General features: G+C 39.7%; 1 protein-coding gene across 1 annotated transcript in view; it reads right to left on the bottom strand.

The window, feature by feature from the left end:
• The window catches only part of LOC148430083 (fibrosin-1-like protein), a 187,871-nt gene that overhangs the window by 6,589 nt on the left and 163,172 nt on the right, over positions 1 to 18,110 (bottom strand). Inside the window, exon 5 of the mRNA XM_088427113.1 lies at positions 12,211 to 12,240. Within this exon, the coding sequence (XP_088283239.1) occupies positions 12,211 to 12,240 (30 nt within the window). The remainder of the gene's footprint in view (positions 1 to 12,210; positions 12,241 to 18,110) is intronic.

Raw genomic sequence — 18,110 nt, 5'->3', positions numbered from 1 at the left:
CTCTGTACTGCAACTACTCTCATCACTCTCTTTCTCACTCTCTGTGCCGCTTCAACTGGCTCTTTCTTTCTCACTGATTCTTCGATATGCGAGCTCACAATTAAAGCCACGTTTTCATCAAACGTTGCGCTATATTCAAGCTAACGAAACATTTGGACCGTAGGCCTTTATGTGGTTTGCCTTTCCACCGCAGGCTAAGTATAAGTAGGGTTTAGGTTGTTGTAAGCGACATCAATACTATACCAAATCAAAGTGAGAGCTGCCATTTCATGCAGGAAAACAACACTTTTAAACTAGAAACAGAACAGAAATACTGACGACAACCCTACATTTGTCAATAGCGATGGGACTTTTGACTTTTTAAAGGGAGCTTCTCGTTCACGAACCATTCAATAAAAAGAGGCATTTGAATGACTGGCTCTTTTGGGTTTTTTAGTTTAATTTCAAACGTCAGATTTAGAATCACAAAATAAGCACTGGAATTAGTTAAAATCACAATTCATGACACACTTTAAGTGTTTAAGTGCTGGGACATTTATTATTTTCTTCTTCCCAAATATTGTAAAGTAGTAAGCACATTAGGCATGTTTGAAACCGTGCCAAACAGTGCTTCATTTTGAAATATGGTCTAGTAAAAAAGACAAAAAAAAATCAATAACATCTCATTCTCTTTCGAACAAATAAATATAACACACATACTACAACACTTAGTTGTAAACTCATTTTTGTAAAATATTCCCATCGTGGGCGACTGATTTCAAGTGATTTGTGAATGGGGACAAGAGTGTGGATCAATAAAAACAAAGACAGACATCTTTCGGATGATTAATATATTTTTTAAGTGTATTCCACAAAAAAATCATGTGCATTGAAAAACAATTTTTGAAGGGGAGGCTTCTCATATGGCACAAAATGTACTATGCAAGCTTTATTTATTTAATTATTTCCTGTCACTTCTGTTGTGGGATGGAAATTGCTATTCTCTGTCAAAAATGTGCTGGGAACTGAGCTGCATCATTTAAGCGCCATATCACTGCGCACTGATAAACTGTCTTGAAATGAGCAAAACTTTAGCAATTGACCTATGAATATATGGATCTATAAATACACTTATGTCAAATGATTGGGACAATAAACACAAAACACTTTGGGCCATCAAAAATTTACCATAACGGCCTTTTGTTCGTAAACTAATGAGCACTGCGGATGCTGTGTGCCCAGCCCAGGCCAGCACATGGGAAGAAAGCAAGTGGAAAGGGAGGTGTTGGAGGTGGTGGGAGGCAGAAGGAAGGAGAGCCAGGAGGTTGGCAGGCCATGATCGTAATGAAAAGAATCTGGCAGTGGCTCACTGTGTGCTGGTTATGAGAAGCATGTGCCGCCGGGAGGCTCTACTGCTAATTTAAGGGGGCAGCCAAGCGTTTCACGCTAGGCTTGTCATCAGGCCAGAGGGGGCCTCATACCGGGTGACAGCAATTGTGAGGGTGGGTAGGTAGTTTGGGAGGTTGGTTTGAGGAAACCAGCAGAAAGCTTCACTTATTTCCTTGTGCCTCCTGCTTGCACTCGGCAATGATCAGACATGCTTGTGGTGATGGTAGGGAATGACAAATGAATCACCCGTGGCAATAATTGGAAGTGAACTCATCTTGCCTTTCTGTTTAGTTCTCTCTTAAGATTGTGTGCTCATCCCTTCATCAAAGGCTCCTCAATCAAACGTATTAGAGTGTAGCACACGTTGACATGTTTAGGTTTAAGCCGACTTTAAACTTCAGAATCACGCACTGTTCTGTCGCTGACAACCAAACAAAAAATGGTGATTTCCCCTTGGCCTAATTTTAAATAATTTGCAATGCTAGTAGCCTCATGCTAGCTTGCACTAAAATAGTTAGTCTTATTCCCATTTACTTGAACGTAGCAGTTAGTAGTGTGTATATGGAGATCCCTTTCGGCAGCCAGTTTGCTTCTCTGTTTTACCACAATGGATGACAGTGGATGTCTGGATGCGATTAAAAAAAAAAAAATACACATACACATACACACACACACACATATATATATACACACATATATATATACACACATATATATATACACACACATATATATATATATATATATATATATATATATATATATATATATATATATATATATATATATATATATATATATATATATATACAGTGGGCCCCCGGGTTACGAACTTAATCCGTTCAGCGGCTACGCTCGTATCTCGAATTGCTCGTATAGCGGGCAATCCAAACCCATGTTAATTCGTGAATGCGTGCAACGCGCGCCGAAGCCTTAGGTTAAACGACACACTGTATACATATACTGTATTAAAATTGAGTGACATAATCTGCTGTACACTTGCATTATATAATAAATACAATGGATAAATAGCTTTTACCTTTGAAACGACGAGACTTGAGCTGGGTGTAAGCAGAGGGGGGCAGAGTCCAACGCTCAAAGTTAACACGGCGATAGATATGCTATTGGTCTTACAGTGTTACAGTAACTCTTTCAGTCAGGGTGCAAATCATGCAGGTACTAAAACATCATCCTCTTATTTCTTTCTTTACCGCTGCTAGTAATTTTAGAAGCTATGTCTAACAGATAAAGTTTGCAAAGTCTTCACAACATTCCGTTTATCACTAATTTTCTCTCCTTCCTTCCATCCTGTTCCATCAAGCTAGATAAAGGCGTTCGGCCAATAGCATATCGGCATTTCTGTGATTGACGTGTGACGCCGGCCAATAGCATCTCCGTGAGTGAGACCGGGTGACCTTAATCGACCAATAGCATATTCGCATCTCCGTGACTGACTGATAATTATTCACACTTTTTTTTTAAACGGTTGGAATGTATTGACAATTAATTTAAAAAAAAACACACATTTAAACCAATGACAATTCTTTGTCCTGCAATCGGCACATTTAATTTCATGTCAGCTGTTTTTCCCTTTAGCTGTACAAACACTACACTTAAATGGTAATATATTTAGACACCGTGAGTGAGACAGTCAGTGTGACGTTGTAAGAGCAATAGCGTTCACATTACTGACACAAGTACCTACTGATGATTGATGATGACGCTACTGTTGATTTTATTGACGCAATTAAACGAGAACATTTCTACATACTCAGTGGCCGGCATGTCGAATTGCTCGTAAGGCGAGAGGTTTGTTCGTAAGCGGAGGACAAAAATCTCCCTGATCCACGCTCGTAAGGCGAATTGTTCGTAAATCAGGGTGCTCGTAAGCCGGGGGCCGACTGTATATATATATATATATATATATATATATATATATATATATATATATATATATATATATACACACACACACACACATATATACATATATATATATATATATATATATATATATATATATATATATATATATATACACACACACACACACACACACACACACACACACACACACATATATATATATATATATATATATATATATATACATACACACACACACACACACCCATAGATGCACATTTGAGCGTTATCAACATTTTGAAACATTGTCATAAATAATACTGTTAATTATTTACATATATGTTGACTCCATGCCATCACATTGCAATTTAAAGCGCCAAATGGGATTTGAACTTTCAAAAGGTCATTCGATAATTTCTTAATTAAATGTAACAAAAATAAAAGTGTTGATAACAGCATGAATGGCAATGTTAATAATGGCATGTACTGTAAAACATTTATTGCAAACTGGCTCAAACATGGAATGTATATATTAAGGTGTAATCATCAAAGTAACATTGCTGGTGCTCAACAAATCGGATATTGTCAACAAGTGGCATTGGCACTTCAGGCAAATGTTTGACCAGAACCATTTGAAATCAAATTCTACTTATGTTTTATTAGCGATTAAAAAGTTGAGAAAGTAAATGTCAATATTGTGGAAGAGCTATTGTAATGCTACTTTGTGAGGGGAAAAAAAGAAGGAAAAAGTTGCCGGATACAATTAAACTTGAAGGTGCAAGATGAAAAATGCGGGACAGGGGAAGAGTTTGAGGAACGAAGGCCAAGTTGAAAGGTGATTGGGAGATGAGCGGAAGATTAACACGCTGTAAGAGGAGTTTCTTGCCTCTGGAACAAGCCTTCACATGACAAAGACTGAAAATGATCTGAAGCAGAGCGAGGAAGACAGAGAGTGAAGGAGAAGCAAGGCAGCCACATTGCACATCTTCAGGCTGTGAATAATTTAGAGGAGCACTGGGGAGACGAGATGAAGATGAACACGAAACACTGGCAGCATTTGACCTGGAGCTGGAGCTACATCAGTGCACATCACAGAGTGGAAAGCTTTCTCCGTCTTCCTCCCTCAGTGTGTATCCCTTTTCTTGGGCTTGCTCTTCATCTGCCTTACTTTGTGGAAACAGCTGTATGCTATTCTAGTTTTGCCGCATATTCAATGAAACTCAAAGGAATGGCTGACAACTCTTGCCTCAAGGTTCTGTTTTTTTTTTTTTTTTAAACCCCCCAGATCTGGTCATGGCAAAACAGGTTGGAAACAATAAATAAAATATATTCAAGGCACAGCTGGAAAGCTATAAAATATTTTTAGGTATATACTTTATTTTTCGAGTACAAGTCAATCTTTATTATAAGTCGACCCCCCTGTTTTCACAGCAATATCGTTGAGTTTTACAAAAACCCGAGTATAAGTCAATCCCTGACTTTTGTGGTTACATACGTGTATATCCTGGTTTTACAATTGAAACACATTCTGGTGTTAGTTTGTGTCAGTGACAGGGTATGCAGGAGCTCGCGTCCACCTCCTTGACTCCTCTTTGCCTAGAACGTCAGATGCTGTGCACAATCCCAAACGGGCAGTGCCACCTAGCCTAACATGTGAGTTTGTTGATGGTAAAATAAGAGCAATGTAGAGTCCGTTTCTTTAGCGGCGACGTTTCTTTTGTGTCAGTCAGCCAAAAAAAAAAAAAAGGAACCGCGCAACCTCAGGTAAAATGGCAGTGCTTGACGAACTTGGATATTTGCGATGTTAGAGGTAAGAAAATACACATAACCATTTTAGGTCTTGTAAATGTCACGAAATGACTAATTTCACAATTGAATGAATGTTGTTCGAACACAGAAATGTGTAAAAACTTTGGTTTTGAGTTGTGCGATTATAAATCGACCCTGTGCCCTAATATGGGAACTTAACATGAAATTTAAGGAAAATAGAAACTCGAATTATAGCAACCCTAAACCTCCTGGCCCAAACTAATTAAAAATACTGTCTAGCCAAGTTGGATCAGATACGTAAAATAAATATATGATTGTAAAGGAGCCATTGATCTTTGGACATGTAATCATAGATCATCTGGTGGTGTGAATAATAATTTCTCTACTATTGAGAACAGAAGATCATATACAAGGCTAGTACATACAGCCATTTAGGATGTCATGTGCTGTTTTGCTTAGTATGCAAATGTGCTTGTCTGTGTCTGTCAGGAATGGAAGTGCTACTGGACCAATCGAAGAACAATTAATCACTGTAGATGGAGAGAACATTTTAAGGAAGGCCCTAGACCGCTAGAATGGACATGATATAAATGTGTAATTTGCAAATACTAGTTTGATGACCCCCCCCCCCCCCCCACACACACACACACACACGCACACACACACACACACACACCACCCCTCACTCCACTATCCTCTGGCTCCTTGTGCCACTGTCTATTCCTCAGCCTGTGTGGCTCCTATTACTGGGACGTCCCTTGTTTGTAAGTGTGCCAAGTTGTATGCACCACTACGGGCTGTCTATTATAAGCAGGCCTTTGGGGGCAGTGTTTCCATATGGCGCCACATATGGTGCTCAGCAGCATCAATTAATGTTGTTATACTAGTGATTTTTATGAGCTATGCTTTCACTGTGTTGCTGTCTTCCCCGCCCCTCCCCAAATCAAGCTACCTTTCTTACTTTCCTCAGACCCTCAACAATTTGGCCCATGCACAGTAAGGACTCTAAAAATGCCTCTTTCCAGCCTACCTCTTCGAACATAAAGTAAGGTTCATAATACTTCCAAACATTTAATTTTTAGCTTTGCTTTGTAAATTTTTTAAATGCGTCCGATGGAATAGCTTTCTAAAGAGTTAGAACTGCAATATCTTCTCCACACTCTTAAAACACTTTGTGTGGTCATATTAAGCCAGCGTGGGGCCCATTAGTGTAGACATTAGGTGTGCATTTATGCACAAAGCAATCAGTTGGTGATATATGATTCAGAATCTGAGATTTTTCCCCCTCTGTGCCTTTGGTGGAGGATATGACAGGAAATTCTGCAAAAAGCTCATCTTAAAAAGCTCCCAGTCACACCAGACTTGTCAGCGACACCACAATTAGAGACCAGATCACTGGCAGTTAGCTGCGAGAAACAGCTAGCAACTCATTCGTTTGAGGAACACGCTCAAAGCAGGGTTTTAAAACGATTTCAGATTTCTAATCACTCTCAGGATGAAAGGCCTTGGTGTGCACATTTGTTTCCGTACAGGGAGCTTCCCTTGCCATTTCTTTGCCTCTGATTCTGATTGTTTTTTTTGTTTTTTTTTCGTTTCTTTTCCAGCAGGCAGGCAAGCTGGCAGGCAGCACTGTTTGAAGGTGCAGTCAGAAGCGAGTGTGGGCCTGATGCTTTGTAGTAATAGCTCCAGCAGCACAATCTCATTACTCTTTGACGTGGGAGATGCATGCAGGGGCGGGTTGTCATTTCATGCTGTCAAAAGTTCCGTGAGGGGAACCGGCAATGGGAATAGAACTTCAATGACCTGCATGTTTCTGGCTCATTGAGACTGAATATATTACACCAAATGACACACATACAATGCAATGGACCGGATGCTTGAGAATGCTTGTAAACTTAACGTCCAGTCCCCCAAGAGTGAGGAATTCCTCTCATCTGGTAAGTCGCACAGCGGATCTATTTCACAGGCTCCTAAACCTGTCTGTATAGATCTTATGGGCTTAATTAAAAAAAGATGGGATCAAGCCACACATGTGCAGGTCTCAAGTCATAACTCTGAAGTCTTGGTCAAGTCAAATCAGTCTGTGACAGCAATATGACAACAAAATCTGTTTGAAGAATGCCCAAGTAAGTCATTTCATTGAATACATTGTGTTAACACTGATATGTTTCAGGTATTTGAAAGGGTCTGGTATGCAAGCTAAGCACGATTTGGCCTCGTTATGACGCCGCCATGGCTCAGGAAGATCTGATCAGGTCTAGCGTTTTGTTTTGGCACTGCAATTGGAAATGTACTTTTTTCTTGGTTGACAATATACAGTAAATTAATTTCAAAACACTGTTTACATGTCTTTTTATTTATTTCTGAATCAGAGTTATTTCTACTGTGCAGGTGGAATTGAGGAGGTCTTCAAAGCATTCTCTCCACTGGCTCATGGGGTCCTCAGTTGAGGTCAGCAGCGCCCCATATATGTCTATATGTGCTTTATGGATTGGAGAAGGCGTTTGACCAGGTCCCGCTGGGAGTTCAGTGGGGGGTGTTTTGGGCGTATGGCGTATCAAATCCCGATACGGTCTGTTCGGTCCCCGTACCACCGATGTCAGGGATTGTGCTGAATTGCTGGCAGTAAGTCCAATTCATTTCCAGTGAGGAACGAACTCCGCCAAGGCTGCTATTTGTTACAGATTCTGTTCATTACTTTTATGAACAGAATTTCTAATCGCAGTCTCAGCACTGAGGTAGTCCAGTTTGGCAGTCTCAGCATTGCAGTCCCTGCTTTTTGCAGATGATGAGGTGCTATTGGGTTTTTAAAGCCCTGATCACCAATTCTCACCAGAGAGGTTTGCAGCTGAGTCTGAAGTGGTTGGAATGAGAATCAGCGTCTTCAAATCTGCATCCATGGTCCTCTGGTGGAAAAGGACGGTGTGGCCTTTCCAGGTTGGGGATGAGACCCTGCCCGAAGTGGAGGAGCTCAAGTATCTCTTGTTTATGATTGAAGGCAGGATGGAATGGGAAATTGACAAGCGGATTTGTGCAGCGTCTGTTTTGATGCAGACTCAGTACCGCTTTGACATGGTGAAGAGCGAGCAGAGCCCAAAGGCAAGCTCTCGATTTTACAGTCGATCTACATTCCTACCGTCACCTATGGTCATGAGCTGCAGGTCGTGACCAAAAGAACAAGATCTCCAATGGAAGCAGCCAAAACGTGTTTCCTCCGCTAATGACAAAAACGCTTAAAGGAATCGTGTGTAAGATTTAAACAGTTTTTCATTACGGCCAGCAGGATGTGCTGCTGGTGCTGCATTTGCCATCGTCCGTAGCTATAACAAACATGGCCGCCTCCGGAGAAGTGCCACGCCCCATGCAATATAATGTAATGATAACTATACCTATGATTATATTTAAAGCATAATGGTGGTCATTAAGAACACATTCATTTGCAAGTTTTTGAAATTTACAAACAATTAATTTATTCCTTTTTAATGAAAAACAAGTCAAAATCTTACAGACTGTCCTTTTAAGGACTCACTGCTCCACTTGAAAATGTTGGTCTAACTCAACAAGTGACGAGAGCCCACTCAGAATAGAGGGCATGGTCTTGTGATAACCAAAAACACTTTTCAAAAATGCACACTTATTTTATCAGAATAATTTGTCGTTTGTTTGACCTGTCTTATAGACCCAAACCAGCAGTTGGGTCTGCCCTCGTCCAAGGAAGACCCAGAAATTATAGTGTTGTCAAACATTTCATAGAAATTGTTAGGTTTGAAAATACATCATGCTCTTATATTGATTATCATTTTGAACAGATGTACTGTATGTCAAGTTTTTTTTTTTATTTTTTTTATGTTGAATGTTGTATTTACCGATGCACTAGAATGGTTGAAAAATAGACAAAGGTGCCAAAGGGGCACAGAAAAGGAGGGCAGGAAAGTTGAATGGAAATTAGTCAAAACACCGGGTTCGTTAATAAATTTACAAAGAAATGCTAATAGTCTTCAACTAAAATATCCTCAGAGCGAGGCATACAAACCATGCCTCTGAAGCTGCATGTGGCTCTTTCATTGTTTTGCTGTGGCTATTTGTGACTTAGGAAAATAAATCATTTAAATTGTTACTAGTATGTTGCGTTTGTAAATGCAACTCTAAGTATGAATGTTATGGTATTCCTGTAAAATTAAAATAAAAAAGTATTTTAATGTTTGATGTCAGTACCAGTCAAATATTTGAAAAGACCTTCAAATTCAATGTTTTCATTTTGTTTCTCGATATAATAAATTCATACTGAAGTCATCCAGAATCACTGACAAAAATGAACATTGTTATTCAAACCAAATTGTTTGAGATTCTTGATTTTTCACAGTAGGTATTTTTCTATATGATAACAGCTTTGCTTTGCATGTGTTGGTATTTTCTTAATTTTATGATGTGGATGATGTCTTTTGACCTTGAGTGAGTACAGGGCTGTGCATGTTCAAGTGTTAAGAGCTTGAATTCTTGACCTCTTCAAGTGTCAGGCAGCCTTTAAGTGATTTTATATATATATATATATATATATATATATATATATATATATATATATATAAAAAATCGCTGACTTAATTTTAGGAACTGTTTTCCTAACTTTGTAGAGCGTTTTTTTGCAGGTTCATAGCTGCACTTTTTATTACACAAAACAATAACAATAGTATGAATAATAATATATTAACAATATTTATTATTATTACAGTTATTAACAGTAACGTATCGATCGGCCTTTTAGACTGTATGAGTTTGAAATGTCCGACTGCATTTGAAGCTAGCAAAGACTTGGACGGGTCAAGCTAATTGCAACGCAACCAATGGCTATGTATTATTTGGAGTGTTTAATTCAAAACTGGCCTATGTAGCGCATTGGTGGTATGTTACCTAATGTTGTCGCCAGTGCTTAACATGACTTTTCTGTTTACTCTCCCTCCTCGTGCTCCGAAAGCGGCCTGAACCATAGCTGTTGTTCCATACAGATCGCCAACTAAGTCCAAGGAAACCTGGCACTCTTGAGCACAAATCAACTCTCGTTCAAAAACCATTCATGACCATTGATGGTCGCTTTTTTCTCAGTCAAAATTTACACAGCAAACTACCAAGTCTAGAACACTGGGTTGACAGGACTAAACTAGTTCAGTCCTATCATTGTTAAAGCTATTAAGCATTTTTTTAAATAGATATTAATCATATTTATAGTCAACACGGTTCTGAGATTGACAAGCATATCCTCCACTTGACATTCCCAGTGTGCACTCACATATAAAATGCACAAAACATAATATGAACAGCAATCAAGTCTTTCAAATTATCATGCCTCAAGTCAAGCATTCAGTTTTTATCTCGGAAAGCTCGACTCAAACCCTCAAGCATTTGAGTTTTTGTCAAATCAAAAGTGAACAAAAGTGACTCGAGCGCAAGTCAAAAAGACTCTCGTCCCCATTCGTGGGAATAAATCTTCCGACAGCACGTAGAGGTAGATAAGACAAACATGCCTTGAGAGAAAACTCAATGAGAAAAAAGCCTCAATATGGGATAACTGGTAAGGCTGGGGTCTCCCAACAAATGGAAAAGATAAATAAATAAAAGCCCTGGGGTGCCTGAGCTGAATTTCACAGACTACTTTCAATGCACCAAAAGCTGTGCCCTGTTTAAGAAACTGCGAGGCGCTGATTGAAGGGTCTGGTTACCATGTAAACCCCAGCCTGTTGCTGGGGTGACTATCCCAAAGTGCTTCCTGGATAATTTTCAAGGTCACTGGTTTGTGCACGCCTATGTGCTGCAGATGGGTCCACCCTCATTTAGAGCCCGGCAGGAGTTCTTTCATTATGCCCGGTGAATGGCCTCATTCATCCACTTCACCCCGATTGGTCACACTGAGTCTCTTTAGTGCGCTAAGGACAAACTTTTCTCTCAGTCCGTCTCCTGATCTTCTACGCGCCACCCACCTCAGTCATGCTTAAATTTGGTTCTCGAGCATTTGGCACAGACTGCATATGTTCCGTTTTGGGAATGAGATATATACTGTTCAAGGTTCGGCAATATAACATTGCACAATTAGTTTATTGGAAAATGTTCTTAAGTAGGAAATCTTATTTAATGTACGTCATCAGGATTATTCATCTTAGCAAAACATTTCAAACAATCCAATGTTTTGAATACGCCAAACCCCCCCAAAGAAGTGAGATTTGATAGCTGATATTTTTCATCAAATGTTTTCATTTCCTTTCATGCAAAGTTATTGCTTTAATTCTTACTACACTATTTTTTCTGATAAAATGTTTCTTGGAGTTACTGATTTATGGTTTCACTTGACTAAAATGGTTGGGACCAATTTTCAGTGTTAAGTCTAGGTCTAAGTCAAATTTCTAAGAGTTTGGAATTCTATATTTAGATTCACTTCATTTTGAAATCTTACCTCAGTTAGTTTTAATTCATTTTTGGAGCACATTTCTTTGGTTTTGTGAATGTGCTTGAAAATGCTTCATTGTATTTTTTTTTTGTAGATTGTGTCTGAAGTGCAAAACAAATAGCCACTGGGTATTTAATAAATTAAGTAATTTGGCATTTTCAGAATACTTGCATCGAAAATTACCTCAGAAAGCTCATGTATATCAACTGACAAAAGACATATTCGGTACAATTACAGATATAGTTTCAGTCACTTCATGCCTTTTAAAACCATTATTGTTATGATTATTTCATGAAAAAAATTGTTTTCAGCAGTAGTTTTATTTGTTTGTTTATTCAACTGTAATAAGCTTTCTCCATACAGAGTAGTTTATTTTTCCAAATATTCTCTTTGTGTCTCTGACTTGTTCCAAAGGCATCACTGAATTATTCCAGTTGAGCTCTGCATCCTTCCCCCTAAGGTACTATAACGGCAGCACTTAGCAAAGCCTGCGGGTCCTCTATATTTTTCCGTGCCTCTAAGTGAGTCCCAAGTTTGACGTGGTGCAAAGTGACTAATTGTCCTGGGTTGTTCATATGCCAGGAATGAGATCCACTTCAACTGCTGACCGGGGCCCACCCATTTTTTTTTTTCCTCCAACTGCTTCCTGGCTCACTATCTTTCTCCTTGCAGCAGATTTACCCAGACTGCTTCTCAAACTACTGAGCTGTAAAATTGAGTGGAGGCTAGGCAAGATTCAAAATGAAACTTGGCGTTGTAGACGCACTAACCTTGAGGAGGGTCACTGCTGCTGGCGGCACCTAAAGACACAGAAACAGAATATCAGCCATTTTGCACAGAACGGAAGATGAAAATGCAGATGTAGGAAAGATCGTAGTTAAAGAGATAACAATTGGAATCCTCTAGATGAACGGAAATGACAGCTTGACTAAGACTGAGGTCTAAATTAGCATATGCGCACAGCAATAAATATGTGTCAGTGATAAGAAAAGCAAATACAGTCCAATTACAGTCTTCATACCTGACCCACTCTTGAATGCACTGTAGCCCACATTGATATTCAAGTCCAACGTCTGGCCCAGGGGTAGGAAACACCGGTCCTCGAGAGCCGCTACCCTGCATGTATGCGACGTCTCCCTTCTACACCACAACCGATTCAAATGATTAGGATCGTTATCCGGCTTCCGCAGAGCTTGCTGATGAGCTGATTATTTGAATCAGGTGCGCTGCAGGAGAGAGATACCAAAAACATCCAGGACAGCGGCTCTCGAGGACTGGAGTTGCCTGCGCTTGGTCTAGCCCAAGCCTTGCAGTTCCAATAGGTTGTAATGCAATAACAAACCAACTACTTGCAAAAGAAATGCACGTTACACATTTTATTCAAACGGTGCACTGTCATAACAAGCCAGCTAAAACTAGCCACTGTGATTGAAAAGAAGTGTGTACTGGCCCTTGAATATAATGTGAACAATCAATTACTAGGAATCACAGACAGAACTCAGGATTAGATGAGCTCAAATGGAGCATCAGTCCCACACATTATCATTTGCAGGGAAATTACTTCAGTAATGAAGAATCTAGGCCCATAAATCCTTGTGGCCTCACCTTCCTTCGCCGCCCAAGTCCCGTTGGGGAGCTAGTAAAAAAAACCCTTTAAAAAATTCATAGCGCAATTTTGCTCAAATCCCTCCCAGCAAGCACAATTATGGAACTTTCATCTCAATTGATTTATGTCCCTGGCAAGGAGAGGGAGGTGCATGGCTTAGAGACAGGTGGGGCGAGAAAAGGGGAAGGGAAAAACAAGTGCTAAATCATTGTTTGTTTGTTTTTTGTAAAGAAGGTCCAAGGTATTTTGTCACGTTCAATGTATGTGGGTTGCATCATGAATGATATAGGTGTCTGCATGGAGGAAAACAAGGAAGAGGAAGGGGCAATTGGAAAGTGAAGGGGGGTGGGGTGAGGACCCGAGGCGGGAGGGGGACGGTATAAGCGGAATTCCATTTGATTAATAACACTAATCAAATTATACAGTGTTCCTCTGTGTCCTGAAATCTGGGGCCATAATGTCCTCTAATGGCGAGGTTCATGGAGCTAAACTTCAGAGGGAAAACACTGCGCTGACTGCTGCATGCTTTAATGAAGGCAGTAAAACATCCATTTTCAGAAGCATGAAATGAAAGGCAAGATTGTAGATGTGCGCCCAGTGGCTCAGCAACTGCACAAAAATGGAAGGCTGTTAACACAAAAGACACTGTGAGACAGAAGGAGAAAGGGGGGGAGAGATGAAAGTCCTTGTAAAAACATGAAGAAAACAGAAAAGGGTGCCAACGCCAAAAATAAGAGGAATAAAAATGGTATGGTGAGGTGTGGGAGACATCTCTCCGATAGCCGATTAAAGAAGGAACAAGGGGACTTGACTCTCTGTTACGCTTTGTGCAAGCGTAATGCATCATTATTTCGCTGCAGATGCAACTAAAAACAACATTGTCCATCTCATGCATGACAATTTCATTTCACATCCCTTTGTATTATCCCTCTGTCTTTCTATCATCCAGCCATCCATCCATGCAACAAGCCATCCCTCCATCCCTCATTTGCCTACTGATGGCCTGTACACACAAGGATCAACTGTCGGTTTTCTTTTGCCTTCCCGTTCATCAGAATATGCAATCAGCAAATTTAACTCTCACGTGAAAGAGTTGACATACAATAATAGTCCGATGACCCTGGCAACTGGCCGTCTGTCGGATGTTTTCTGAAAAAAGGAATTATACCAAGAAGAATCCAGAAGGGCCGGGCGCAATATATTGAATTATTAGGTGTCGGAATCTCGGATTCAAAATAATAGTCTTTTATTATTCAGAAACGAACATTTAAGCGAAATTGAATAATCATATAACTTGGAATCAACTCTTAGCTGACAAATAATGTTCATCAACTCATAGTGCATTTGAGTGTGTTAAAATAGCAAAAAACACATTGTTTATACTTTACCGCAGGATTGTCACAAGTTCTTACTGGGACCAGGCTACTAGAAAGGTTCTGTAAGTCAAAAAATGTGCTTTTCAATTTTACTTTGCCAACAAAACTGAAGGCATCTAGATTTCCAGACCCTCCAGGTCATTCAATGCAGTCTTACCAATGTTTTCAAAACGAGAACCAGACAAAGTGGGCAGCGCTTTCTTTCAATTCTCACGCTATTTCAATGTTTCTCAACCTTGGAACAAACTTCCCACACTTGAGATCTGCTCAAACTGCCGGTACAAAAATGTATTGTTCACTGCTGCTTTTTCATAAGTGCAAAATGTGATTACTTCTCATCTCTTAATTTAACCTGCATTCATGTTAGAATGATATTTGAGATATTTTTGTTCAATTTAAACTCCTTCAATCCCAAAGATGTATTTGGGATGTAACTAACTACAATACAGAAGAGATCTGTGAGGCGTACCCTACGTGCTAACCACTCTCACAATGAGCCACCCTCCTTGGTTATTAATATATATGTTTTTCATTTTTCTCCAATGTTAGAGTACACGAGGGTTTGAGAATGGCTGGCGAGGAACGAGTTTTATTCTTGTTTTGATCACCCCCCCAAAAAAAAACAATGCACCATATTAGCTTTGCCTATTGATGTTCCATACAAATTAAGTTACATTGTCTTGTATGAAATCAATACACATTTTCATTGTCAACAAATTCCTAATCCTACTGAAAAAAAAAGCCACTTGGGGAGCAATGATAACGCATCACATGCTGTGTTGTCCATGCCACATCTGCAGGGTTCAAACATCTGCCTTCTGAGTTACGAACATTTAAAAGTTGACTTGATTTTTTTCCACGTCCCTTAGTTAAGAAAACTCACACTCGGTTAGTCCAGCAAAAACTTAATCAGACACAATTACATTGCCATCACATCGAAATGTAATTGAATTGAAAGCTGACACAAGATATAACTAACTACATTACAGAAGAGACATAGGGGGGTGGGAGGCACTCCTCCGGGACACGGCCTGCGGGGAGCTCATTACCGCCCAGCTTTGAATTATTGAGTGCTAAGGCAGTGACATTGATGAATAGGGGTAGGTGTCTCGCAGTAACACCTCAGCAAGTGTTTATCTCAACTTACAGCAACCTAAGACGTCTGAAGGAAGGTTCTGTCGTGGCATGAATATTGCACGGGAAGAAGTTGTAATGGTTCATAATTGAAAGGGTTCAGGCCACGGTTAAAGTCTGAGAGAGTAGAGCCTCCCGGCCCCTTCCACCTTTGGAATGCATTTTTCTAAGGCAAAATACAGTGCTCACTGGTTGTTTCCATAGAAACAACACTACCTGCATCTTCAAGTCAGTCACTGGAGGTTTGCTGGCAATATTTCCTAATCCTGCGCGTTGAAAGCATGCACATATGCCAAGTAGCTGAAAATGTGCCCACAAATTTAGTCTGCGACATATTTTGAATGGTATCCTTACAGTGGGAACAAATGACGGTAGTCTATCGAAAAAAAGAACCTTTTGGCAGCTGAAACATTTGGCAAGTTCATGCAGTATATTTATTTCGGTTTATAAAATGTAGTGAAGAACTGCAGCGTCTATTGAGAGCACTCTAATGGTACGGTTGCCTTAGTGAGCTAAAGCACATGCAAGGGGCCGAACGTAAAATAAAATGGATGCAATTGCATTATATTTACAACTTGTAGGTGGCGACTACCTCCATTCGCAAGCAATAGACATATGATTCCTTCCTACAGAAGAAAACGATGACTGTTTGGAGGATGAGGATACACAATCAATTACGGTACAGAACCCTCTATCCCGATGGAAAAAGGAAACAGCCTACCCCTGAGAGAGCGACACTCTGGCTCCACAGCTTCCCCAAATGAACTCTATCATTCTTTAAAAATGACTTGTCTATTTTCTCAGTCCCTCTTTTAGCTTTCTCACTAAATGTGAGACTTCAAGTAAGTCAGGCGAAATGAGGACGCGGGATGAAAAAGTGGATGAGGAGGAGGACTAAGAACTCGGAGACAAAGGGAATAGCAAAGAAGGAAAGTGAAAAGTGCTGCGTTGATCAGCAGCCTGGAAACTAGCAAAACAGCAGAGGGGTGACTGTGCACACGCATTCAATCTTGAGCCAATGATTAAAAACATGCTGACTCAATCCTCACTATCATATTTACTACAGATGTGGCTGCGGTCAGAATTATTTTTTGCACAACAGATATATGTTTTACGCAATGATTAGTAAAACCATAAATGTACTCCTGACTATCAGCCTTAATTAATGAATAGTAAAAAAAAATATAGAGAGATTTATAATGCCATAAATCTAGAAAATTCACAGGGTTTGATCCTGATATATTTTCTAAAATGTAAAGCATTGACATTAAAACATAATCCCAGGCAATTTTCAAGATCTGTTCAAAATTGTATAAAGTAGCTCTGAAAAAGTAAATATGCTATTTACCCGCTGACCAGCTCCTTTCTCAGATGCGTTTCAAAATGAAACTGTTTTTTGGTCAGCAGTTTCAGAACTATCATTTCTATAAATTTGAATTGTGACCTCTGAAAAACTCAACCACAGATGAATCAACTCAATGAATCATCCATCTATTATCTTCGCCACTTATTCCCTCATGTGCCTGCTAGAGTCTTTCCGAGCCTATCTCAGCCAATCGCAGGTCAATGAATGCCAATGTACACCAAACAAGGCCACATTGTAGGAGTGGTGGTCATTAATTGTGCTTGCTCACTCTTGACTGAACAGAACAAATTTGGATCAGCTATAATTTTGGAAATTCATTAATACACTCCTCCCTTTGTGTTTGGGTTATCTTTTTTTCATGGAAAATACCAAAGACGCTGCTTTTATTTCCAAATTACTGTTATGACCTCAGAGCTCAGATTTTGGCACACGCTGATGTGCAGCTGAGACAACTGCCATCAGTCTTATGTAAGTTGCAGCCTTTTGCTTCCTAAATTAGGAGGTGATGAGCCCACGCAGATCATTTTGTTAAAAACCTTGCACTGAAAGTGGCAGAAATCCAGCACTTTGTAGGGCATATGTCATTTCATTAAAGGTCAGTAGTTTACACTTCCGTGCATTCGCAAACACAGAATAATTTAAATGCAAAATGGCTGTTCTGCTAGAATCAAGCAAGCTAAAAGGGTTACAAAGAGACTTCTTGTGTAACGGATTTGTAAGTAGTTCCATATTTACATTTCACTAATATGTCACTGTAGGAGAGTGAGGTCAAATGAATTTGAGAACAATGAACCGATATAATACCTAAGAAACAAAAGTGACAAATCGTACTTGCTTGACACTCTTGATGATTCTGATAGCTGCCCTTCCGGAAGACAACGTTGAGGATAAGACTGGTAGTTTAAGTTCATGAGCTTTAGAAAACGGTGAACCTGCCCACATTTGACTTGCTGTCTGAGCTGAATCAGCCGACTAAGAGCACAAGACTGTTCAGCAAAGTACGTCAAGTCAGTCATAAGACACCCTTGGTCAATGGCGTATAGTGTTCCTCGCATTAGCCCAAATTAAAATTAGATCTATCTTTAACAATCTAATAAAAAACAGATGACACTTTCCCTCATTTATGCCAACCATCTAGTATGAAACCGCAGCGAAGAATATATTGTCCGTTTTTCATGGAGGTTGTAA

The sequence above is a fragment of the Hippichthys cyanospilos genome, chromosome 1, assembly GCF_059441005.1.
Source record: "Hippichthys cyanospilos isolate Australia breed blue-spotted pipefish chromosome 1, RoL_Hcya_1.0, whole genome shotgun sequence".
Lineage (NCBI taxonomy): Eukaryota > Metazoa > Chordata > Actinopteri > Syngnathiformes > Syngnathidae > Hippichthys > Hippichthys cyanospilos.
This window is presented reverse-complemented; position numbering and strand designations above follow the sequence as displayed.